Source organism: Mustela nivalis (assembly GCF_964662115.1).
Source record: "Mustela nivalis genome assembly, chromosome: 1".
NCBI classification, from domain to species: domain Eukaryota; kingdom Metazoa; phylum Chordata; class Mammalia; order Carnivora; family Mustelidae; genus Mustela; species Mustela nivalis.
In genome coordinates, this window is record NC_139020.1 from 2,918,649 (window position 1) to 2,941,531 (window position 22,883).

The 22,883-nt window shown below is 60.7% G+C and overlaps 1 protein-coding gene across 7 annotated transcripts; it reads left to right on the plus strand.

Moving 5' to 3' along the window:
• The first annotated feature begins 50 nt into the window (after positions 1-50).
• Positions 51-22,486, plus strand: WDR4 (WDR4 tRNA N7-guanosine methyltransferase non-catalytic subunit). 7 transcript variants are annotated; one of them, XM_082720819.1, is made up of 12 exons: positions 508-1,070; positions 1,163-1,358; positions 1,447-1,512; positions 2,232-2,323; positions 6,538-6,694; positions 7,365-7,477; positions 9,041-9,101; positions 12,461-12,559; positions 14,234-14,298; positions 15,792-15,975; positions 16,878-16,947; positions 19,320-22,486. In XM_082720819.1, exons 5-12 carry the CDS (start codon positions 6,680-6,682, stop codon positions 19,499-19,501), a joined length of 789 nt encoding a protein of 262 aa, XP_082576945.1. In that variant the 5' UTR covers positions 508-1,070; positions 1,163-1,358; positions 1,447-1,512; positions 2,232-2,323; positions 6,538-6,679; the 3' UTR covers positions 19,502-22,486. The 7 variants fall into 7 exon arrangements, with proteins under 7 accessions (XP_082576944.1, XP_082576939.1, XP_082576940.1 ...); XM_082720818.1 differs by lacking the exons at positions 508-1,070; positions 1,163-1,358 and adding an exon at positions 51-216; XM_082720813.1 differs by lacking the exons at positions 508-1,070; positions 1,163-1,358 and adding an exon at positions 60-216 and having other exon boundaries at positions 2,232-2,375; positions 9,041-9,200.
• Positions 22,487-22,883: the final 397 nt, after the last annotated feature.

Sequence of the window (22,883 nt, forward strand, 5' to 3'; positions counted from 1 at the left end):
CCTCCGCCACCGTGGGGGCGGGCCGAGGGACGTCACTGCGCGGCGCCTGCGCGTGACGTCACTGCGCGGCGCCGGCAGGAAGCGGGGCTCGGCGGCGCACGTGGGGGGCGGCGCGGCGGGCGGGCGCATGGCGAGCTGCGCGGGGCTGGCGCTGTGCGGGCAGGCGCTGGTGGTGCGGGGCGGCAGCCGGTTCCTGGCCACGTCCACCGCGGGCAGGTGAGGGGGCGGGCCGGCCGCGGGGAGCCCGGGCTGCGGGCGCGCGGCGCGGCCTCCGGTCCCTCGCGCCGCCGGGGCGCCCCTCGCCGGCGCCGTCTTTCACGTCCCGCGGGTCTCGGCCGGGGCGGGTCACGGGGCGGCGCGGGGCGGGGGCGGGCCACGGGGCGGCGCGGGGCGGTGCGGGCCGGGGGCGGCGCGGGCCGGGGGCGGGTCACGGGGCGGCGCGGGGCGGTGCGGGCCGGGGGCGGCGCGGGCCGGGGGCGGGTCACCGGGCGGCGCGGTCTCGGGGCGGGCGGCGGGCCTTGCTGGCGGGCGCGGGGGAAGGCGGCCTGAGTGCGGGCGCCGGCCTCCTCTCCCGCCCTCGGGGCGTGGACTCGCCGCCCTCGCCCGCCGGCCGCGCCTTCTCCTCGGGCCCCGGCGCTTCCCCTCCCGGTGCGGCCGCTCCCGGCTCAGGCTCCTCTCCCGCCCGGCCCGGGGTTCCGTCGGTGCGGATCCCGGAGTCCTGTCCCGGGCAGCGTCCTCCTCCTCCGCCTCCTCCTCCTCCTCCGCCCGGACGCGGCCCCTGGGCTCGGAGCCGGAAGCTCAGCTCTCTTAGTTTTCCCCGAAAACTCACTCTCCGACCGACGTGCGGTGTGTTCCGGGGATGTGCAGAGGCTCGCGGTGCCTCGTGCCCCCGGGACACGCGGTTTCACACTCGACAGGACGCTTGATACTTAACAAGTGCACTAAATCCCTCGTTTTTTTTTTTTTTTTTTTTTTTTAAGGATTTGTTTTTATTAGAGAGCGCGCGTAAGCTCGCCAGCGCTTAGGGTGTCCTGCGCTGGCAGGTGCTTGCCAGCCACGGGCGTTCTTGGGTTAGGTGAGACATTTTTAAGCGGTGGCTGCGTTAAATTTGGATGCAAGAATCTTCGCGAAAAACACGAACCGTCTTGCATTGATTTTCTAGGGTGTAAAAGAATAATCTGTTACTTCCTGTTGAGGTTTGTCCCCATTTGTTTTGCGAAACCGATTTTTGGGTACGGAACGGTGCCAGTTGTGTATGGCCCACCTGAAAAGATGAAGCAGGTAAAGCTCCGTAGCGTTTCTCTGCAGCGCTGTACCCGGACAATTTCTTGCCATGGATAAGACCCTTACTTTATCGGGTATGAGAATATTGGTGCTCCAGAGGAAAAAAACCTTACAATTTTACTCATAAAGTTCTCTGTGTAAAATCTTTCTGTTTTCTCTTAGTGACGATGACGTCCCCTTCACGTACGATTGCAGTCCTGCGGAAAAGAAGTCACAGGAGAATAAAGGGTGAGATGATGGAGCAGACGTGTAAGGCCTGATCGTGCTCGGACTAAGTGGGACGGGGTAGCCCGAGAGGTAAATTGTCGCACTGAGTAAGTTGCCTTGGCACCAAATTCTTCGTTTCTGTGTACACTGCCCTGTGGATGAACCAAGTAGGACCACAGGATGGAAATGCGGAGCTAAGTTTAAATTTGGCCTGAAGAATAGTAGGTTTTTTTCTCAAGACCTCCAGTTTCTGTCCGTAATAAACTCCTGTGGACATTTCGAAATAGTGCAGTGGAACTTGCTGTGTGTTGAAGTTAGCTGTAGTTAATTGAAAGATAAGGCAAGCACAGTGCGATAATTTTGTATGGTGCCTTTTTTGTAGAATGGCCTTAAAGGCTCAGTTTTTTTTAACGTGATTTAATTCTTGACTCTGGTCTTTGATTTGTTCTTGGCTGTGAGGGCGTGGGTCGTGTGATTTCTGACGGTCTTTCTGGCTCAGCTCTTTGGATTCCGGTGTGTGTGTGCTGAGAGAGTCTTCTGTTTAACCAGATTTATTCCTTAAAAATTACGGCTGTTCTGAGCCTCCCCTCATGTGCTTAATACGCGTTTGTGTTCTGGCTCCCTGGACCTCATGCCGTTCTCTGGCTCTGCTCGTGTCATAAACGCACAGGGCCAGCCTGAAGGAGTGCGGCCCTGTTCACTCAGGGAAGCCCTAATGGTCCTTCTCCTCTTTTCCTCAGGGAGGACGGGCAGCCCATGGAGAAGGGGAGTGACACGATCCTGGCGGCCGCCTTCTCCAAGTCTGGCGGCTATTTTGCTTTAACTGATGACAGTAAGCGTCTGATTCTTTTCCGTACAAAACCATGGCAATGTCTGAGTGTCAGGTATGAAATGCTCACGTGAATCATTACCATGTTGAACGCACAGCTTACACTTGCATGTCCACAGCAGTAGTGACCGTGACGTAGCGAACGAGCGGCTCACATGCAGTCTCGGCCGTGTGCCAGGCCCTGTTGTCGTTGCCTTACGTGTGCTGACCGCCTGAGTCCTTGAAACAGCCCTCTGCAGGGGCGGGGGCGTTCTCACCCACACGCCTGGCGGGCGTCGGGACGCTGATCCCAGTCCGTCAGCTCAGAGAGCAGACCGGGCCCTGCCCCTGGTCCCTCTGGGTCCAGTCAGTGTCCCTGGCCACCGTGGCATCGTGCTTTCCAGGGTGCTGCAGCCTTGCGCTGGCAGAGATGAAGAAAGTCGGCAGCCGTAGAGCAGGTGGGGGGTGCTGGGGCATGTTTGGGGCAGGCGTGCACTTCTCTTGCTCCGACAGTGTCCTGATAGTAAGTTCTTTATTTCCTCTCGTGGGTGAGGGCTAGCGTTATGGGACAGAAATACCCACGTGGAGCAGAGTCAGCCGGCATCCTTGGCCTCCCGCAGGCCACACAGCTTAGCTGTCCCTGGAGAGGAAGAGATAAACACGCGCAGGTCGTAGTGTTTGAACTGCCTAACTGCCGAGGTTAAAGGAGTCCGCTTTGTAGCTGGCTCACAGCTGCACTGCGGAGAGCTTCCTCATCTTACTCTCTAGGAGGAGAGTAAAAGCGCAGGTGCAGGTGGCGGTGTGTGCACGCCGCTTAGGGGTAGCGTTTCATCCTGCATTTGGGGCCAGTGGCCGCCCACACAGCCCGCCAACTCGCCCCTGCCTCCTGTCGTGGGGCTTGCACCGTGACTAAAGGGCAGGTGGCCCGGGGCTCCTGGTGGGGCTCTGGCCCTTCCCCGAGGGCTCCTGGCATGGTGCAGGGTCTGCAGGGGAGGAAGCCTTCTCTTGGCCGGCAGCGGGCCCCTTTGCCTGTCAGGCTGTTGGGGAACGCAGGGCAGGGTCTGTGGTGGGTAAGGCCCAGGATGGGTGTCCAGGCACAGAGCCCTATATATATCCGTCCAGTTCCCTCCGCGCTGTGGCCCATGGGTGTTTGAGGGGAAGATGCTGTGTTTTTGTTTTGTCTTTGGAAGGTGGTGTGTTGGCGACTTCGCTTGGAGATCTAGGAACGCTCAGGGAGGGCAAGCGGTCGGCACCTGGTTTCTTCTCCCATAATTGTTGTTTTTTTTTTTTTTTTTTTTTTTTTTTTAAAGATTTTATTTATTTATTTGACAGAGAGAGATCACAAGTAGGCAGAGAGGAAGGCAGAGAGAGAGGAGGAAGCGGGCTCCCTGCTGAGCAGAGAGCCCGATGCGGGACTCAATCCCAGGACCCTGAGATCATGACCTGAGCCGAAGGCAGCGGCTTAATCCACTGAGCCACCCAGGCACCCCCATAATTGGTTTTTACGTTGACATCAGCAGACCAGCTCTGTATCGGAGACCTCTGTGCTGGGTGTGCAGGGCCTCTTGTGTTGCCTGTGGGGGTCTGGTGCGTGCAGACACCGCTTGCGGGACCCCGGCAGCTCCCATCCTGTCTGCGTCAGCCGCTGGACGGAGGGGTCGGGCCAGATTCGCGGGTCAAGGGGCTGCATTTCTCAGGTCGCCTTGTCCTGTGGGTGTATGCTGACTTCAGTGTAAGGTGCGCGCTGCCTGGTCTGGTGGCTGTTAACGCTTGGTCAGGGGCACACACAGACGGACCCTTGCTCAGATAAACAGCTGCTCTCCACGCAGCTGATGCTCTGTTCAGCGGTGCAGGTGTCCCGGCCCCCGAGATCCACATGGGACCGGAAATTGCTCACAGCTCGCTGTCTGGCGGTTTAATATCAATCACGTGGGGTTTTAAGGAAAAGCCCAGATGGAAATGGTGGGTAGCAGCGTTTTGTTTAATGTTTCTGTTTACAATGACAAAGGTCCAGAACTGAGGCCAGGTCTTCTGAGTTAAAGATAGGATACTTGGGCTGGCGTGATATTTTCCGCTGTGATGTGTGTGTGTGTTAGTGAAAAATGTCACGTAGCAGATCACAGCATTTCAGAAAATTGTCTGTACTGAAATGCTGCAGCGTGCAGAAGGGCAGAGCCCCGGGAAGTGAGGTGGTTCTCCCGAAGCTGCTTGGGTGCTGGAGGTGTGTGGGGTCGGGGAGCTGGGTGTCCTCAGTGCCCGGCGGGGCCTGGCAGGCCACACACTCAGTCCGTGGAACAAGTGTGGCTCTCCGGAGGGGGGCTTGAGTGGGCGCTAAGTGTGGGGGATTTCAGGGCTCAGTTAGCTACCTGACCAGTGGCGATCCGCTTGGAGGTGGCAGAGGGGAGAGGGTCAGGCTGGCCCCGAGGGGCGTGAGGATGGGAACGCTGGGCTGTGAACCCCATGACTCTGGAGGGAAGGGGGAGTGCAGAGACCCTGACGAATGGTGAGGCCCATGTCTTCTGATGGCGCAAAGTGGCCAGCCCCTCTGCTGTCTGGTTTCATGTACCCGGCCACACCTGCGACCCGACCCCTCAGGTCCTCACCCCCACCTGCTCCGTGCAGTGTCCTGGAATCGAGGACTGACTTGGCCTGAGAAGATGAACGCCCCCACCCCCCTTTCCCGCTGAGGACAAAGGGCTAAGATACTGGAGGGAGCTGGGGCGGGTTGCTGGGGCGAGTGCGTGCCGCATCCTGCTGTGGGCCTGGCCCAGGCCGTCCTTCTGCACTGGTGGCTGTGTGGCCACGTGAGTGCCTCTGAGTGCACCGTGGCGTTCAGCGACGCGTGCGTGGGGAGGTGGGGAGTCTTGCTGGAGCCCCTGCTCGCTCTTGTGTTGTTTCTCTGCGTTCCGTTGCTCCTCGTCCTTCGGTCCTCTGTCCCCTGCTCAGGGAGATGCGGGAGCAGGTTCCGCTGTGGGGGGGGGGGTGGCGGCGCCCGGGGACACGGCTGCGAGCCCTCTGCCCTGGGTTTTCCGTCCTCCATCGTCTGCTCCCGAGAACATGGGCAGTCTTCGGTCCTCGTGCTGGACACATGGGTTCTTCTAGCTTTGGTTTCTATTTCAAGGGACGTGTGGGGCTCCAGCAGTGGGGAGCCGGGGGGCCCCGTGTGCATGGACACTGGGCTCTGTTGGAAGGTGAGTCCCCTTCCACACCCTCTGGGGGACAGAGGAGGGCAGAGACCCCGCTTTCTGAAGCAGAGCTGCAGACGTAGGCGGTGTAGACAGGTTGGTGTTGGTGTGTGAAGCGGGGTCACGCGTGGCATCTGCTGTCGGGTGAGAAGTTCAGGCCTATTGCCCTGTGGAGACGCCAGGGGAGAAGAGGTGGACTGTGTGAGCGCCTGAAGCCACGCGGCCCCTGCGCCGCCAGTAGTGAGACCCAGAGAGCGGAGCGGTGGCCGTGTGTGTGGCAGGGGCCGTGACTTTGTTTCTTAGGCTGGTGCAGTATGGAAGCAACTGGCACATGTGACTGATCTGGTGACTCTGGCCCAAGTGTTTGAATTTAGGAGTGTGTTAACCGGACACGGCCCCCGCCAGCGGCGCGTACCGTTCGGGGTTGCTTGCCCTCCTCCGGAGCCGTCCCCGCAGAGAGGGACCGCGAATGCCACGCCTGCCGCCAGGTGCGTCGCCCCATCTTCGGGGGCGTGTGCACGAGCAGCACGTGGGATTCCTGCCCGGCTGCCCTCCCCTGCCCCTGGGCTGGGGCATGGACTGGGCGGTCCTGGCCGGGAAGCTGTAAGGGTAGGAGGCCCTGCGTGGTGCGCGCTTCTGGGTGTGATCAGAGCACGTTGGGTGTTTGTGAAGCTGACGGTCTTCCCTGGAACGCACAGCAGAGGTGCTGAGGTCAAAGGGCAAATAAAGGGGAATTCTCCGCACATTTTATTATGACAATCTTCAAACAGCGCAAATGTGGGATGAGATGATTTTTTGCTGGACACCTGAGGCGTTCCCCACCCGGATTCTGCTATCAAAAAAGCAAAGATGTTCCAAAGTTAAATTGGCCCAAATCATTGGCTTTGTTGCTGTTCTCTTAATTAATTTACTTTTTTGGCATCACCTGTGGTGACTGGAAGGGGCGACGTGGCGTGGAGCTGACCCGCCAGCAGCAGGACCAGCCTGCAGGTCTGTTGGTCGACACTCGTGCCGACCTGTGCAGGCCAACGGCGGGCATCTGTTGCCTTCCAGGACCGTGGTGAGGAGATGCACGGCCTTGACCTTCACGGCCTCGGAGGAGAAGCTTTTGGTGGCCGACAAGTCTGGGGACGTGTATTCCTTTTCGGTGTCCGACCCACAGGGATGTGGCAAGCTTGAGCTTGGGCACCTGTCGATGTTGCTGGATGTGGTACGTGGGATGGGCCTAGTTAAACCTGCTGCAGCCCGCTGGGGGCAGGGGTAGGGCGTCCAATGGGGGGGTGAGGCCAGGTCTGTAAGCCCAGCTGTCGGGGTTCCGGCTCTGGAGCAGGGACAGCTCCGCAGATCTGTGGGCGGGGCTTTGTGGGAGCGATGTTCGGGAAGCTGAGGCTGTCTGGGCCACTTGGGAGGTGGCTGGGTACTTCTGCATGTAAGGGACAGCCGGGTTGGGTGACCAGGGAGAGGTGTGTGGGAAGGGCAGTCACCGTCACAAGGCCTAAGCTTGTCCCCAAGCTTGATGGGCCTCACCCGAGTGTCCTTCCAACCCTGAGCCAGGAGCGGTTTCCTGGAGAGGCCCAGCGAGGCCGTGGGCAGCCGGTGGGAGGTGGAGCTGGGGTGGGATCCCATGAGAAGCAGGGACAGTGACAGAGGGGTTCTTGAAGGAAAGCCCCCAGGACTCGGTGACTGGCTGGCCATGGGGACACTTGAAGGAGGGAGGAGGGGGGGGTGCGGCAGGCACAGGGAGGGGCCGCACTGAGTTGGGCATCTGGACGCTGCCATGGCTCGGTGTAGAGCTGGGGACAGGTTCCAGGGGTCGGGGTGGGCGGGCCAGCTGTGGCTTCCCTCACCGGCAGGTCTGTCCTTTCTGACCCCGTGTGCAGGCCGTGAGTCCTGACGACCGCTACGTCCTCACCGCCGACCGGGACGAGAAGATCCGGGTCAGTTGGGCCGCGGCGCCGCACAGCATCGAGTCCTTCTGCCTTGGGCATGCAGAGTGAGTCCCCTTCCTGTCCCCCAGGATGAAGCTCGGGCTCGGAGCGCGGGTGGGCCGCTCGGCTTGGGCACCGGTGGTGGAGCTGGGACCACCTGCTCTTTGGCCAGGGCCTCGCAGGAGACGGACAGCCTGGCATGCGCAGCACTGCCCGGCGAGGCCCCGTTGGGCGCGGGGTTCCACCCAGGGGCCGTCAGGACCCCTGCTCCCTTCCCTTCCCGTGTGTTTTGGGGAGAGGTTTCCTTGTTGGCACCGAGGTCTCAGAGCCCAGGATGTGGTCGCCACACATGGTGGTAGTGGCGCTGCCCATGGGAGCCAACATAGCCCGCGGTGTGAGAGGCCTTCACTCCCGAGCCCGCTGCCTCCCGCCCTAAGCACTCACCGGTGGTCACGCGTTGGCCTCCAGCCAAGAGCTTGTTTCCAGAATGCTCCTTCCTTGGTGTAGACATCTGTCTGCGCCCGCGGTGGTAGGCAGCCAGGAGAGGGGTGCGTGCTCAGGGGAAACATACTTCGATGATTTGAGTGGTGCGGGACTTACCATCGCCTCTGAGTCTGGTCCGTCCTTTGTGACCTGGCAAGCGGGCGCTGTTCCAGTAATTGGATTTTGACATCTTGCGAGGGAGGCATTTCTGAGGAGCACTGCTCTTCTCGGGCACGAGGCTAATTACAGCGGGTGGATGGGGGGGGCCTTGTTTTGTTTGCTGAAGTGTTTAACGTTTAATTACGGGAGGCAGGGGAACTCGTTGGAGAGACTTAATTTAATTCTGAGATTGTTTCTGATTCTTTGGATTTGAATGGAATGTAAGGTGACCTCTGCGAAGGTCGCTGGTGGCCTGGTTTGTGGCTCCTGACGGCAGATGTGGGCGTTGATTCAGCTGTCCAGGAACCCAGCACCCAGACTTAGGCCCTGTGAGCCTCACGGGCCGTCCACGAGGTGACTCACGGGCTCTGGAACGGCCGCCCCTGCGTCAGGGGAGTCCTTGGGCCAGCCGGTCGCGGGCCTTGCCTGGAGCCATGCGCTAGTGGTCCCGTTACCCCGGGGAGAAGCAGGGAAGGCTGGCCCCCGTGCAGGGCTAGAGGCTGGCTCACAATCGGCAGACTCGGGGGGCTTCTGGGGTCTGCTGGGTGCAGGGCTGCTCCGGGGTGAAGGACAGGAGGTCTGAGTCTGTACGCGGGCCAGTGTCGCCGCTCGTCCTCCGTCCCTGCCCCGTCCTGCTTGTCCCTGCTCCGTCCTGAGGCTCCCTGCTGTCACGGACCTTCAGGGAAGGTTTCGGGCGTGAGCAGGGCCGCTGGAGGGAGCGACACAGGTGCTCCGGGATCTTTCCACCAGCGTGGCAGGGGCCCGCTTCTGCTTGGGGGCTGTCGCGGCTGTTGGGGCCTGGAGAATGACACGGCGTGGTCCTCGTGCGCGCTCAGTGCTGTCTAGCTTCATGTGGGAGCCATGGCCGTTTTTGTTGGGGGTCGGGTTTAGGAGGGGGGCGGCTTCTCTGAGGTGACCGGTGGGCCGAGCAGTACCACAGCAGCGGCCTGGAGCTGGGCTCCCTTTTCACTCTCTCTCCACTGTAGGTTCGTGAGCCGCATCCTCGTGGTGCCCGACCACCCCGAGCTGCTGCTGTCCTCCTCCGGGGTAAGTGTTTCATTCGGCTGTGTGCACCTGCGGGCGTCTTTCAGCAGGGGAGCCCTGCGGAGGCACCGGCCTGCCCACCACGGGCTCTTCTGTTTCCCGGTCGGTGCTTTCCCTCGGGGGCTGGCCACTAGATGGGGCTTGTTTTCCGAGCTTTGGAGTGGACTGCGGCTGGCTAGTTCTCAGGGCCTCCCGTTGAGGGGCGTGTGTGTGTGTGTGTGTGTGTGTGTGTCACAGACACACACTGCAGTGGGGTGTGAGGAATGTGTTCTCGGAGCTGTCCCATCCGTACCAGCATCATGAGTCTGTTCTGGCAGTTGCTGGGAAGACCCTTCTGCGTCCCGCGGACCTGGCTTCCGTGCCGCTCTTCAGCCTGGCCCTTGGGCAGGGCCCCTGGCCTTGGTGGGGGCTCTGATTGGTAGTGAAAACTTATGTGTCCTGGCAGTTGATCCCGAAGTGTTGATGGTTCAGTGATCAGACACTCGGGCCTAAAGACTAATCTTTAAAAGGATTGTTAAGCAGTAGCTTTGGCCGAAGCGAAGGTTTTGAGTTACTGATGGTGTCTCTCCTGTCCTGTCCCTCCTCTGGTTTTTCCTGCCCTTTCCCATTTTATGGGACTCCGGTGTCTGGCAGCGGGGGCAGGGAGGTGCACAGAAGGCTCCCAGACCTCCTGAGAGTTGGGGTTTCTGGGTGGGCACCCTGGCCTCTCTGGCCCGCTGCAGGCGGCCGGCCACTGCGTGTCTGTGCCCTGCTCCCTCCCCACGCCTGTGTTCCTGCAGTGTCTGCCGTCCCGTGTGCCGTCTGGCGACAGCAGACCGGAGAGTGCGTGTGGCTGGAGCCCCCAGAGGCGGCAGGTTTTGTGGATTTTGCTGTACCTAATCCTTGAAGTCCTTTTTACGATTAAAAAAATATTTAAGCGCCCAGAAAAGTAGAACAGACACCTTCGATCTTGGCACCACTTTGGCCAGCTCGGGTGTTCTGCTCGTGATCCTGTTTGAAGACGCAGCAGGGCTGGCGCTCAGGCAGCGGCGGGGCGGGGGGCGCACTGCCCGCCGTGGGCCCGCACCCACAGAGCGCACTGTTCGTTTCCGGTGGAAGCACCTGTACCTGGCAAGTGGAATTCTGCCATTCGGCCGGCAGCGGAAGATGGCCTGGCGCCCCTGCAAGGTGTGCCATGGGCCCCGCAGCCTTGTAACGGCCCTGCGAATCCCGAGAGCGGTGGAGAAACAAGAGCACGTGTTTCCCGCAGCTCTCCCGCCGTCTCTGTGGTGGGGACGCTGTCTTGCCCATCATCCCTTTCTTTCCTGGTGGGCTGCACCTCCCTTGTTCCTGTTGATCCTCTCTGTGTCTGTCTGTCCTGCTGTGTCTGGAGCAGTGCCTCTGAAGGGGGAGGGACGGGGCGTCGTGCGGCTGCTGTCCTGGGTCCTGGAAGTGCCCTTAAGCCCCAACCCTCGAACCCAAGGTGAGAGCTCCTCCCTGGGGTTTGGTGGCCTCTCTGGTCGCTGTCTGTGCTCGGCCTCCTCCGCTCTTGGGCTTGAGCAGTCTGCGGCTGTTCCGAGTGGGTTCTTGCTGCAGGATCTGTTTCTCCTTCTCTGGATGTTTTCAGGGCCCTCTTGCCCCGGGCTCTGAGTTGGGGATGACGGGGGCGGGGCTCTGCACACCGGCTCCCTCAGTCAGCGGCCCTGCGGTTCAAGGTCCTGGTTCCCAGGAGTGTCGTCACTGAGCACTTCTCCCCCAGTCTGTGTTGTGGGATGTTGGGCTACGTTGGTTGTCTGGTTTGTTTTCTTTCCTTTTCTCTCATGCTCTGCTTCTGCTTCTGGGACTTCTCCTCAGTTCTGTTTCGCCGTGTCCTGTGGGGATTCCATTGTGCTGTTCGCGGTAACCGTCAGGAGCCTTTTCTTGTCCTCAGAGTGTCCTCTTACAGTGCCCTGGTCGTTGGTCCCGACTGCAGGACCTTTGCTCTCCGTGAGCTCACATGTGATTCCTTCCCCTGCGTGCTGTCCGCCTTTCGTGGTGGAGGTTTCCTGCGGATGTCCGGGGGTCGCGTCTGTCCACGTGTGATGGGGACAGGGCACTGGCTGGCATGGTGGAGACTGCATCCGGGGGCCTACGGTGTTGGAGTCAGGCGCCCATGGGCCATCTAGGTCAGCCCTTTTCTGGTGGTTACTTGGCCCAGTCTTCGCCTTTCTGGGCATCAGGCCTGTCCCTGTGCTCCGGGACGTGACTGGGGAGGACCAGTGCTGTCCCTCGGCATGGGTCTGGCCTTCCTGAGATGGTGGTCTCTCGCTCCCTGGTAGTGAGCCTGTAGCTCTGCCAGCCGCAGGGGTGGGGGGTCCGGGCGCTCTGACTGCTCCCCCACTGGGTGGCCGTGCTGCCGAGGGCCTGCTGGGCCCATGTGCTGTGTCGCGGCCTCCTGCTGCCAGGGCCTGCCTTCGTCTGCTCCCAGCGGCCTCAGGATTGCCCGTGTCATCACTCTTCTGTCCTCGAGTCTTTGTGCTTTGGGAACATGCTTTCCCGTCCCTGCAGAGGGGTGTCGGGGCAGGCGTGCTTGTCTGCCGCTTCCCTTCCCGGTGGGTACTCGTGCTCCCGCCCGACCCCATGTCCCCAGCTCGGATGCTCCGGGGAACTCACTGTTCTTCCTTTTCTTCCGGGTTTGGGAACTCTGCGTGCGCGGTGCCATCTCCTTCGTTTGCTCAGAATCTGGGCTTCAGGTGCGTGTGGGCTTGTGCGCACCTGTGGTCCGCAATGGGCTCTGGTGCACGGGGTGGGGGCCCCGGGGTACCGGCCAAGTGGCTGAGCCGCTCGGCTCTGCCTCCTTCCCGGTGTGTCCTGATTGGCCCCGTGGCCTGTCCTGGTGAGATCTGTGACGAGCCGTTGTTAATACGCGCGCTCTCCAGCGTTCGTGCCTGTTTTTGGAGCGGTGAGGCTTTCCGTACACATGCCTGTTTCCTCGTCTTCCCCAGTGGACAGGCTCACGGGTTTCCACCCGCTCCCGAACGGGGATGTGGGACAGCTGTCCTGCTCAGCAGCCCTGCCCACGTGTCTCCTGTGCGAATGCCTGACCCTTGAAGCGTCCGTGTGTGTGTGCGCGCGCGTGTGTCTCCTCCTGGCGTGAGTACAGCGGCTGCGGTCTTTGACGTTCTGCGTGTGACCAGCAGCTTATCTCGTGTCTCTTGGCCCTGCTGTCGCGGGCGGGCACGGGCGTTCTGCTGAGGATTGGTGCGGCCGCACAGTCATCTCTCGCAGCAGACCGTGTGACCTGGGTGCCACGGGGTGGTGACCCGGCCCCTGTTGGGAGCCCCCGTCCTTGGAGGCAGTCCTGCCCCTCCGTGCGCAGGCTGACCTGTCTGTGTTGTGTGCAGGACTGCACCCTGAGGCTCTGGGAGTACCAAAGTGGCCGAGAGCTGCATTGCTGTCACCTGACCAGCCTGCGGGAACCGGCGGAGCCATGGGGTGACAAGGTAACGTCCTGCTTCTGGCTTGGGGTGATCGCGGCTTGTAGGGCGCCTCTCCAGTCCCTGGGGTCCTGGGAACAAGCCCACGTTGGTGTTGGAGACGTTTCCTTGCTGTCAACACAGACACCTTCAGATTGGGAGAGATCGTGGACTTCAGATTCCGAAGGCGCGCATCCCGTAAGCGGAAAGTAGCTCTGCTCTGCCCTTACTGCGTGTGCACGCGCCCGGACAGAAGCGTCTCCACCGGTGCTGCTCGGAAGCGGGAAAGACTGTGGTGCCTGAGCAGAGCCTGTCAGGGAGCTGGGCACCCTTCCTGCGTCCGTCCCTCCTTGTCTGCCGTGGACTAACCTCATGACCACCCCTCATCCCTGGGACCCCACTGGCCAGTGTATCCCTGGGTCAGGTCTCCTGGGGCTTTGTGAGAGATCTTTGGGGGAGAACGGGCTGCCTTTTGAGGTGCTCTGCATTCTGTCATCATGGACACCCTGCTCTCTGGTGCCCTGCACGGCTGAGGTCCAGGCTGGTCACGGGGGTGGGGGGGGTGACCCCACCCCTTTTCCTAGAGGCCCCTCTGGGCCTGCGGGGAGGGAGCATTCCACATCCGTGGCTCTCTAGGCCCGCAGAGCCGGCCGTCTTGCTTTCTTGATGACCAGGGTCCTGCTGTCATCAGGGACTTTTGCCCTTTTCTCTGGAGCCCCCCCGTGTGGCCCCCTGCCAGCCCGCAGGAGGCTTGGCCGGAGTTGAGGGGCTTGTCTGCCTTGTTCTCGGGTTGGCTGCTTTCTTTCTGCTCCCTGAGACTGCTCTGCAGCCGCCGCCCTCACTTGGCCTCAGAAGTGGGCAGGCCAGGCCTGACCGGGCCAGAGCCTCGAGGACCCTGGCCCTGTGGCCACCCAGCCAAGTGGTGCCTGGGTCCCCAGGTCAGCGGACCCTGCTGCTCTGGCTGCCCACTCATGGTGCCTCCTGCTTGGGCGTCTGTGGCCCTGGTGCTCCCCCCACTCCCCGCCCATGGCACAAGGACGCCTGATTTGTTCTGGTAATTTTATCACTTTCCCGTCTCAGTTAAGCTCTTGGTGGGCTCGGATGGTAAGGTTGACTTTAGTCTCTTTAAGAGGCGAGAGTGGGGGAGCGTGCGGCAGAGAGGACCACGAACCTGCAGGTTTCTGACCTCGGGCCCGGGACACGTGGCCTGCATGAGCTGTGGATGGCCCCGTCTCTTGGCTTCTCACTTCCTTCCTGGGAGCCCCTGGGCTATGGCCCTGCCCCTCCGACTGGGCTTGGTGAACACCAGGCCTCTACTCCCACTTCTCCAGGGTGCGTGGACCTTGTACACGCGATTGTGTCCTGTTAATGGTCCCCTGGGTTCAGTGTCCTCTCCTTTCCTCCCCTGTCCTTGACCAGCTGGCTTCGGAGACGTCGAGGGAAGGCGGGAGCTACAGAAAGAGAGGCCTCTGCCATCCGCCGTGGCACATTGCAGTTGTGGAACGGGGTGGCTGCTGAGCCTTTCTTCTGCTGAGCCTTTTTGATTTCCAGAAAGTTCCTGGACTGTTCCATTGTTTTCTTTCCTTGACTGTAGTGGCACCTGTCAAGCTCTTGCTGTGTCTGATCTCAGTGTGAACAGAAAAGTCCCGATTCGGGTCCCTGACAGGTGACCATGTGCTCACGTTGCTCCTTTCCTTGCAGAGGTCTGCGGCGTCCAGGATCGCGTACTGGGGCCAGGAGAGCTGCGTGGCGCTGCTGTGTGACTGGTGGGTGCACTCGCGCGGATGGCCTTGCTCTGGGGCCTGCACGCCAGCCGTAGGAGGGAGCACGCGGGTCGCTCCTGTGGCCCTGTGGGCCGTCTCCTTCATGGGGAGGCTTCACACACTTTTGTTCATAAAGCTTGTCTCCGCGGTGAGTTCTACTCCGGGAGGATGGCCACTGCCAGACAGACGTGGGTTCCTTTCCTTAGGGTGGAGTGGTGCGCTGTGTCTTGCTGTTTGAATTCACTGGCCTTGGGGCTCCTGGGTGGCTCAGTGGGTTAAGCCTCTGCCTTTGACTCAGGTCATGATCTCAGGGTCCTGGGATCGAGCCCCGCATCAGGCTCTCTGCTCTGTGGGGAGCCTGCTTCCTCCCCCCTTTCTCTGCCTGCCTCTCTGCCTACTTGTGATTTCTGTCAAGTAAATAAATAAAACCTTTAAAAAAAAAATAAATAGGGGCGCCTGGGTGGCTCAGTGGTTTGGGCTGCTGCCTTGGGCTCGGGTCATGATCTCAGGGTCCTGGGATCGAGCCCCGCATCAGGCTCCCTGCTCCGCGGGAAGCCTGCTTCCCTCTCTCTCTCTCTCTGCCTGCCTCTCTGCCTACTTGTGATCTCCGTCTTTCAAATAAATAAATAAAATCTTTAAAAAAAAAATAAATAAAAAAATAAATAAATAAATTCACTGGCCTCCATCTGGGCTTGGTGCATGATAAAGTCCCACCTTCGTCAGCTCCACCCGAGGGCTGCTCACAGTGGGACCCACGCTAGGGCTCCCAGTGCCGCGGAGGAGGATTTTGGGAGCACGTGCCCCTCCCAGGCCCCCATGGTGGGTTCTAGAGCATTGCTCCTGCCCTGGGTAGGCACCCTGTGTTTCTACTCAGCTCGTTTGTCCTCATAGCAAGCCTGCAGTGGGCTTTGTTTTAAAACAAGGCCGCAGGGGCGCCTGGGTGGCTCAGTGGGTTAAGCCTCCGCCTTCGGCTCAGGCCACGATCCCAGGGTCCTGGGATCGAGCCCCGTATTGGACTCTCTGCTCAGCAGGGAGCCTGCTTCCTCCTCTCTCTCTGCCTGCCTCTCTGCCTACTTGTGATCTCTGTCAAATAAATAAATAAATAGAATAAATGAAACAGGGCTGCAGGTTAGAACCAGGTGGGGCCTGGGCCCAGTGCCCCGTGCCGTGGGCTGCTGCAGGAGGAGCGGCCCCCTTCCCCACGACCTGTCCCTTTGTTCTGCACTGGTTCCCCGTCACAGCAGGACTAGCTCACCCCGAGCTCCCTGACTTAGACTTCTGTTACCCCTCACTTCCTGGGGCTCGTGGGCTGGGAAGTGGCTCGGCTGAGTGTTTCTGGCCGAGTCTCTCATGAGCTTTGAGTCAGGATGCTGGCGGCGGGTGGCAGCTGGGTCTTGTGATCTGGGCACCGTGCTGAGCTGCTGCCCGTTGTCCCGTCGTACGCACACGGGCCCCGTCCTAGCTGTGATCATGTCTCTCTCTCTCTCTGCGGAAAGCATTCCCGTGGTCTACATCTTCCAGCTCGACGCCCGCAGACAGCAGCTGGCTTACAGACAGCAGCTGCCTTTCCAGCACAGAGTGTGGGACGTTGCTTTCGAGGAGGGCCAGGGACTGTGGGTCCTGCAAGACTGCCGGGAGGCCCCCCTTGTGCTCTGCAGGCCCGTGGACGGCCGGTGGCAGGTGAGACGCGTTCGGCCCCTGCTGCCCGTGTGGCTGAGGTGGGGGTGCGCCAGCTGTGCCCGCCTCCAGCTTGATCATGTCTTGGTGCTGGGGGTGCATCCTTGTGGTGGTGGCTGGAGGCCTCGTGACGGGGATTCGGGGAGCAGGGGTGCCTGGCCAGCTCATCTGGTGTCATGGTGCCTGCGGTGTTTCTTTGTGGGGTAGTCTTCCTCGTGGGCATAGTTTTTTCTTGTGCTTGTCCTGGTCACGTGTCTTTTTAGCGAGAAGAGAGCAGTTGGTCGGACTTGGCTGGAGGCCGTTGATGTGGGCAGGCTTAGGGTGGCCTTGTATCTGGGGCATGGAATCAGGAGCAGAGAAGGGCACGTGGGCCGTGGGCCGAGTGAGCCTCTCCTCCCCGGGACACATGTGAGCTTTACCCCTTCTCTGAGCTGGCTCCCCCGTCTGTAACGCCGGGCCGTCTGCTGCCTGTGCGGGGTCTCCTAGGCCACTGGGGGGGTCCCGTAATGCCCGCCAGAGCGCTGTGCAGACGGGCCCTCCTTTACCAGAGCGTGCTTGGCTGCGGCCTTGGAGATGCCCCTGAACCCTTTGGGTATTTTCATCTATAGAGTAGTGGCGAACAGAATGCCACTAGCCGGCGTGTGTCACCTGCCAGGCTCCTCAGACAAGGTCACAAGTGACGAGCGTGGGTGTGGGATGCTGGCAGCCCACGTATCGTGGGTCTGTGTCGTGACGCCGTGTGGTGACTGCTGTGTCTGTTGTGCCCGCATGTCTGGCCGGCTTTGCCTGGTGCTCCCGAGGGCCCAGCCGCGTGCACCACGGCCGGCAGGTCTGTGCCTCTGCGCGCTGCACTGGGGTGGCAGTCCTGCGTCTTTCCAGTAAATGTCTTCCGTTTGTCTTCTCAGGCTGTTCCCGAAAACACCGCCTTAAAGAAGGTCTCTGCCCATCTTCAGGGGAACTGGGCCATGTTGGAAGGTGAGCGCATGGACATGGCCTCCTTTCTGGGCTGATGTCCAGAATTGGCCGTGGATGGGGCCAGCTTACAGAATACCGTACACAGCAGGAACCACCTCCGTGGCTGCTGGTCCAGGATGTGTGGCATGCGCCCGTGTCCTCGTCCAGTAGGCTGGCGGCTGGTAGGGGCACTGAGGAGCTAGCCCGTGCCCGGGCAGTCCGCGTCAGGATGATTGAGCTGCATGGGGGCCGGGGTCAGGGTTCGAGGGCCACCCACCTCTCTGACTTCAGGGAGAGGGCCCTGGGAAGGGCCGGCACTTGGTGGGCCTCTGGACGGAGTGGCAGGGCAGCTCACGGGCCCTGACTGTTGGCTCTGAGCGGCCACAGTATGTGGTTCCTAGCCACAAAGTCAGGTGTGGGGACCATCAGTGGACTGGCCCATGGGTGTCTAGGGCCCAGGGCAGGTCCTAGTAGGAACGCCAGGCCGAGGGAAGAGGAGAGATTGTGGGGAAAATCTCCCTTGGGGGACCATAGTCTGTGGGGAGAGTGGCCGGGCGATCGGAGCCATGTGTCCTGGTCAGCAGAAGCCCGTGGTGAGCCCCGCATGCTGCCCTCCCGTAGTCCTGTCTGAGAGTATCAGAACGGTGAGACCTCGCTCCGTTTCTTTTATTTTCTCAAGAGATTGTATTTATTGGAGCGTGTGGGTGAGTAGGCGCATAGAGCATGAGCAGGGAGTCAGGGGGAGAGGGAGAAGCAGGCTCCCCTCTGAGCAGGGAGCCTGGCTCGGGGCTCAAGCCCAGGACCCCAGGACCATGGCCCGGGCCGAGGGCAGAGGCCCAGCCAGCTGAGCCACCAGGTGCCTTGATTTCCCTCTGTTTGTTTTCATAGAGGAAGGGGAACCTGTAGTAACAAGCCTCCAGAGACCCAGCGATGTGTTTTTTTTATTTTTAAGAGTTTATATATTTATTTGACAGAGACCCAGCAAGAGAGGGACCACTAGCAGAGGGAGTGGGAGAGGGAGAAGCAGGCTCCCTCCCCTCTGAGCAGGGAGCCCAGCACGGGCTCGGTCCCAGAATCCTGGGATCACGACCTGATCTGAAGGCAGGTGCTCAGTTACTGAGCCCCCGATGTCCCTGTGATGCTTTTCTTGGGCAGAGACCTAGAGCGACTGTCAGAAGGATGACTGGCTGCCCAGCGTTGGGAGCCAGATGCTTTCATTCGAGTAAAGGACTTACTGCCTAGAAGAGGTCTTTCACATTAGTCCCCGGGGAGAGGGCAGAGTTCCCTGAACTCGAGCGATGCAGACGTAAAGTCTGTTTCTGTTGACCAGTAGCAGTGATCTAAACGTCTCATGGAAGGCGTTGCCGTGGGATTTGTTGGTCCTGGGTCCCAGGGTAGCTTCCATCCCTGCTTTTAGGGTGAAAGTCCCAGGGCAGTGACAGGGCTGTGTCCTCCCCAGCCCGGTGCGCGTTTGCTTCGGCAACACTGTCCAGTGGACCTGTGTTAGGACTGCGTGGGGGACACGAGCGAGCCTGCTTCCCGTGGGCACGTGCCGCCCCCCTGCTGGGGCCTGGGGCCAGTGCGTCCTGCAGCCGTCCTGCTGTGGCTCACCGTCCTGCTGTGGCTCACCGGGCGGGGCCGGCCTGGGGTGGGATTCCCTCCCCTGAGCTTCTGCAGGTAGAGCCACCCTTCTACTCACTGTGCAGGGGTGGGGGACGGTGCGAGGGGAGGGAGCCTGGGGACGGCAGGGCGGCTGGGCCTGAAAGTCACAGGAAGGGTCGGGAGGCGCAGTGAGCGGGGAGGTCACTGTGCAGGGCACAAGCGTGGACATTGCTGATGGTCCCTGTGGAGTTTGTGGCCAGGGTGAGGTCCACCCCGTGGGGCTGGTCTGTGGTCTTTATGCCCCCAAAGCGCGATACTTAGGTCAGTCTGCACCTGCTATGTTGCTGTGCGGGGAGTAACCCACACTCGGCGGGTGAAACACCCCTTCCTGTCTCGCGGCGTGTGCGCGGCCTGAGGCTTGGTGGTCCCGGTGCCCGCCCCTGAGGACCACGTCCCCGGGGGTGGGATCTGATGCCGGGCACCCGAGTGGAGGTTGGCGGCATCCTGGTCCCTCACTGGCTGCTGGCAGGAGGCTGCCCTCAGTCCCCGGCACAGGGGCCCCCGTGGGGCGGCTGACAGCATGGTGGCAGCCCTCGTGCCTCGTCTCCCAGCAGTGACCCAGCTTTTGAGTCCAGCTGGTGCGGCCTCCAGGAGACGGGCCCCATGGGGGTGCCTTGGAGCAGGGGCTGCCAGCCCAGGCCGAGCCCCGGGTCAGTCCCACTGAGGCGGGGTCTCGCCGGCACAGGTCTCCCCGGTCCCACCCGCCGTCTGTTCTCGTACCTCCCCCACAGGCGTGTCTGGCATGGACGCGGGCTTCAGTGGTCTCTACAAGGCCACCTTTGACAATGTGACCGCCTACCTGAGGAAGAAGGAGGAGAGGCTGCAGAAGCGCCGGCAGAACCCGCCCCCAGGGCCCAACGGGCAGGCCAAGAAGATGAAGCCGGAGGAGGCGTCCCTGAGGTGCTCGTCCTAGCTGCCCCGGCTCGGCGCGCCCCCTCCCTGCCGGTGGCTCCTCTAGGAAGCAAAGGGGCGGCGTCGTTCCCGACCCACACTAGGTGACAGTCAGCTCTGCACCAGCTCGGCACACGTGGGCCGTCCCGAACTGGAGGGTGTCCTGTGCTCTAGAATGTTCTGCCGCTGTGCCGAGGCTCCCCTGCCTGGAGTCTCGGGCCCCCCTGGCTGAAGGGAAGCTGTGCCGCGGTGTGTCTCTCCCTTCTGGAGAGACTACGAGCAGCGCCGGTGCCCTGCAGCGCTGTTGCTTCCTGTCGGCCGCTTACCCGCAGCGCGGCCGTGGCGATGTGGCCTTCTTCCCGGGACGCCAGATGCGTTTGCCTCCAGGGCATCAGACGTGTTTGCAGTAGCGCGAGGGACATTCTGTCCCCGTGTCTTTCTCTCGACGGTGCCCCCGCTGCCCGGCACAGGGGCCGCTGGCCTCGCGGGGGTGGAGGACCCCGGCCCTCCGTCGGCACCTGTGTTGTGTGCCCGCGTGGTGCCCGCTCAGGGAGCACAGCTGCTGCTGTGTTGCGGGCTCCCTGGGAACACAGGGCACGGACTCGGCTGCTGTGTGAGGACCCAGGAGCCCTGGCGGGAACCGTTCTCCAGGGAAACGGTCGAGGCTGTCACAGGTGTGTGTGATTTCCCCGTGAGCTCTGCGCACGCGACACACAGACCGAGGGTATCCGCTGATTCTAATCACCGATCAATAAAAATGAGCTTTTTGTGGCTTCTGGAAACGTGTAGCAGCCACATGTGGAACTGATTTCCAAATACACTGAGCAAAACCACTTTTGATGTGTGTACAGTTTGTGACTGAAATGCTAGCCCCCCTGACACGAAGTGTTTTTGGGTGGTCGGGCTCTGTGGACGCGGCTGCTGCTTTGTGTACCGAGCTTTTAGCCACTTCCTAGGGCTTGCTCTCAGCTACGGGAGACTCGTGTGTGTCCAAGAGGGGCTTTTGGGATACTAGAAACAGGTGGTTGTGTGTGTGTGTGTGTGTGTCAGGAGCTGGAACGCTTCAGCTTTTCCCCAAGTGCCTTGCTTTGCTCCGTCCGCTGATGCCGGGACAGTGCTGCGTGGGAACTGCTCGGGGCCCCTTCCCACAGGGGCAGGAGTATTTTGTTCAAGGGGCAGAGGGCTCATGCCTGGGACAGGACTGGGGGGCCTGGGGCCGGAGGTCCCTGGAGGAACCTCGTTAGCACTGCACTGGGGTGCAGGCACTGTTCTCACAGACAATCTGCTTTGGGATTTTGGGTTTTAGAAGAAATTTGCTGCTGCCTGTTTTTGTAGGACCCGTGAGCTCAGAATGGCTTTTACATGTTTATGTGGTTGAAAACAAGAAAAATAGTATTTCACGGTGTGTGAAAATCATATGCAATTCGGATTCCAGCTTCCTTAAATAACATTTTACGGGGACAGAGCCGGCCTGCTCGTTCGGTGCGGTCTCCGTCTGTGTCGGCTCCAGCAGCAGAGCGGCCCAGTTGCAGGGATGCCAAATGGCTGGCAGAGTCCGAGGTATTTATGATCTCGCTCTCACGGACGACTTTGTCGATGCTTCTTTAAAATCCCTTTTAAATCTGTGTAGTTTTAAAGCGAACTGGTTCATTTCTTAAGAAATGGAACAAATCCTAGTCCTCTGTGTTCGTGTTGGCATTGTTTCTCACTAAACATTCATCGTGCTCCCCACGGGCAGGTGCCTTGGAAACGGGGTCAGGTTGGGAGGGCTCCCCGGGTCGCCGGGCCAGAGCTGGAGGGTGTGTGACGCAGGTCACTGGCACCTGACGGGGAGACTCCGATATGCCTGCCCATCTGAGGCCTGCTGGGCAGCTGGTCAGGATAAGGATGGAGTTGGGGGACCACGGCCGTCACGGTCTTTCCTGTGGTTGCTTTCAGTTGCTTTGATTCTTGTCACGGTCACATGTGCACGTGACCGAGACCGAACTCTCCTGGCCAGCGACTGGGGCGGAGACCCACTCCGCCCTTCCCCCCAACCCCATTCCTTCTCCCAGCTGCTGCTTTCAGCTCATTTCTCATGTTCAACTTGCCGCAGCCCATGTCCTCTGCGAGTCCAGCGCTGCCGACAGCAGTGATCTCGCCAGCCGATAGGTTGCGCTCCGTTGGCGCACACGGGTGTGTCCCCTGTCCCAGCACACGTGGACTTAGGCTCTGGTGGCAGGTGGGGGCAGAAGGAGGGAGCACGGGCCACTTCTGCCACAGCAGCGTCCCCAGGACTGCACCCGTTTGGGGCAGGAGTGGTCTCCTGGTCCCGAAACCCTGCCGACACTTCTGGAATGAGGCTCTCCGAAAGGTGAGGGAGCCGTGTTCCCGGGAACCCTGCTGGTAGCTAACTAGTTCGTACCCAGCGGCCCCCGGCTGCTGCAGACGTTTCTCGGTCGGTCAGTCTGAGCTCCCACCGTGATGGCCACATGCGCTGTTGGGGGTGTCTGGTTCCGCCTGCGGGCCTGCTGGGGGCGGGGCACGAGGCCCAGGCTTCCCCACACACCTCTTCAGCTGTGCTTGCTTCCCATTTTCCGTTCGTTCTTTGTTTTTGTGTGTTTTACATTTTGGGGAGATTCCTTGGGTATGTTCCAGTTCATTTAGTTTAAAAGATTTTATTTTTAAGTGATCTCTGTGCTCAGCGTGGGGCTTGAACTTGAAACTCTGAGATCAGGAGTCACACGCTCCACGGACTGAGCCAGCCAGACGCCCCCGGCTCGTTTACGGATTTAAAAAGTCTGGTCATCATGGGGCTTTGGGGGGCTCCCTCCGTTGTAAGCCTCCGACTCTTGATTTTGGCTCCTGTCGTGATCTCGGCGCCATGAGATCGAGCCCCGTGTCAGGCTCTGTGCTCAGCGGTGAGTCTTGTGTAGGATTCTCTCTCCCGTCCCTGGCCCCTGGAACCGCAGGCGCATGCACGCTTGTTCTCTTCCTCTAAAATAAATGAATAAAATCTTTTAAAGAACATTGAGTTGTCCTGTTTCTTAATTCTCAGCACTTTCTGGTCCGTGTGCCTTCTGATTTGGCTCCAGCTGGAGGTTCCCATAGAACGCGCCCCAGATGGTGCCCAGCTGAATGCACGCGTGTGCCCGGCCCACCAGATGCAGCTGAGGGCCACCCCCCCGACCCAGGCGGGGCCAGCAGACAGCTTGCCTTGTCTTGCTTCAGGCATCCTGGCCCGGCCCTTCTGGTGACCGTGCCCTGCCCCGTGGCGTCGGGTTATAGATGGTTCGCTCGCTCCCTGCTCCGTGGGGTTTTGAATAGTGTCCAGTGTCCCGATTCTGGCTGCCACGAACGTCCTGGTCCTTGTCGCTGGGAACCTATGTGAATGCTTGGGGTGGGTGTGTATGCAGGACCCGCTG

What these genes read in the sequence shown, in the direction of transcription:
- WDR4 (XM_082720813.1), top strand. Translation starts at nt 128, where the DNA reads ATGGCGAGCTGCGCGGGGCTGGCGCTGTGCGGGCAGGCGCTGGTGGTG. An exon ending in GCCACGTCCACCGCGGGCAG is followed by an intron (nt 217 to 1,446) that starts GTGAGGGGGCGG and finishes GTTTTCTCTTAG; the next exon opens with TGACGATGACGTCCCCTTCA. An exon ending in ACGGGCTCTTCTGTTTCCCG is followed by an intron (nt 9,201 to 12,460) that starts GTCGGTGCTTTC and finishes TGTTGTGTGCAG; the next exon opens with GACTGCACCCTGAGGCTCTG.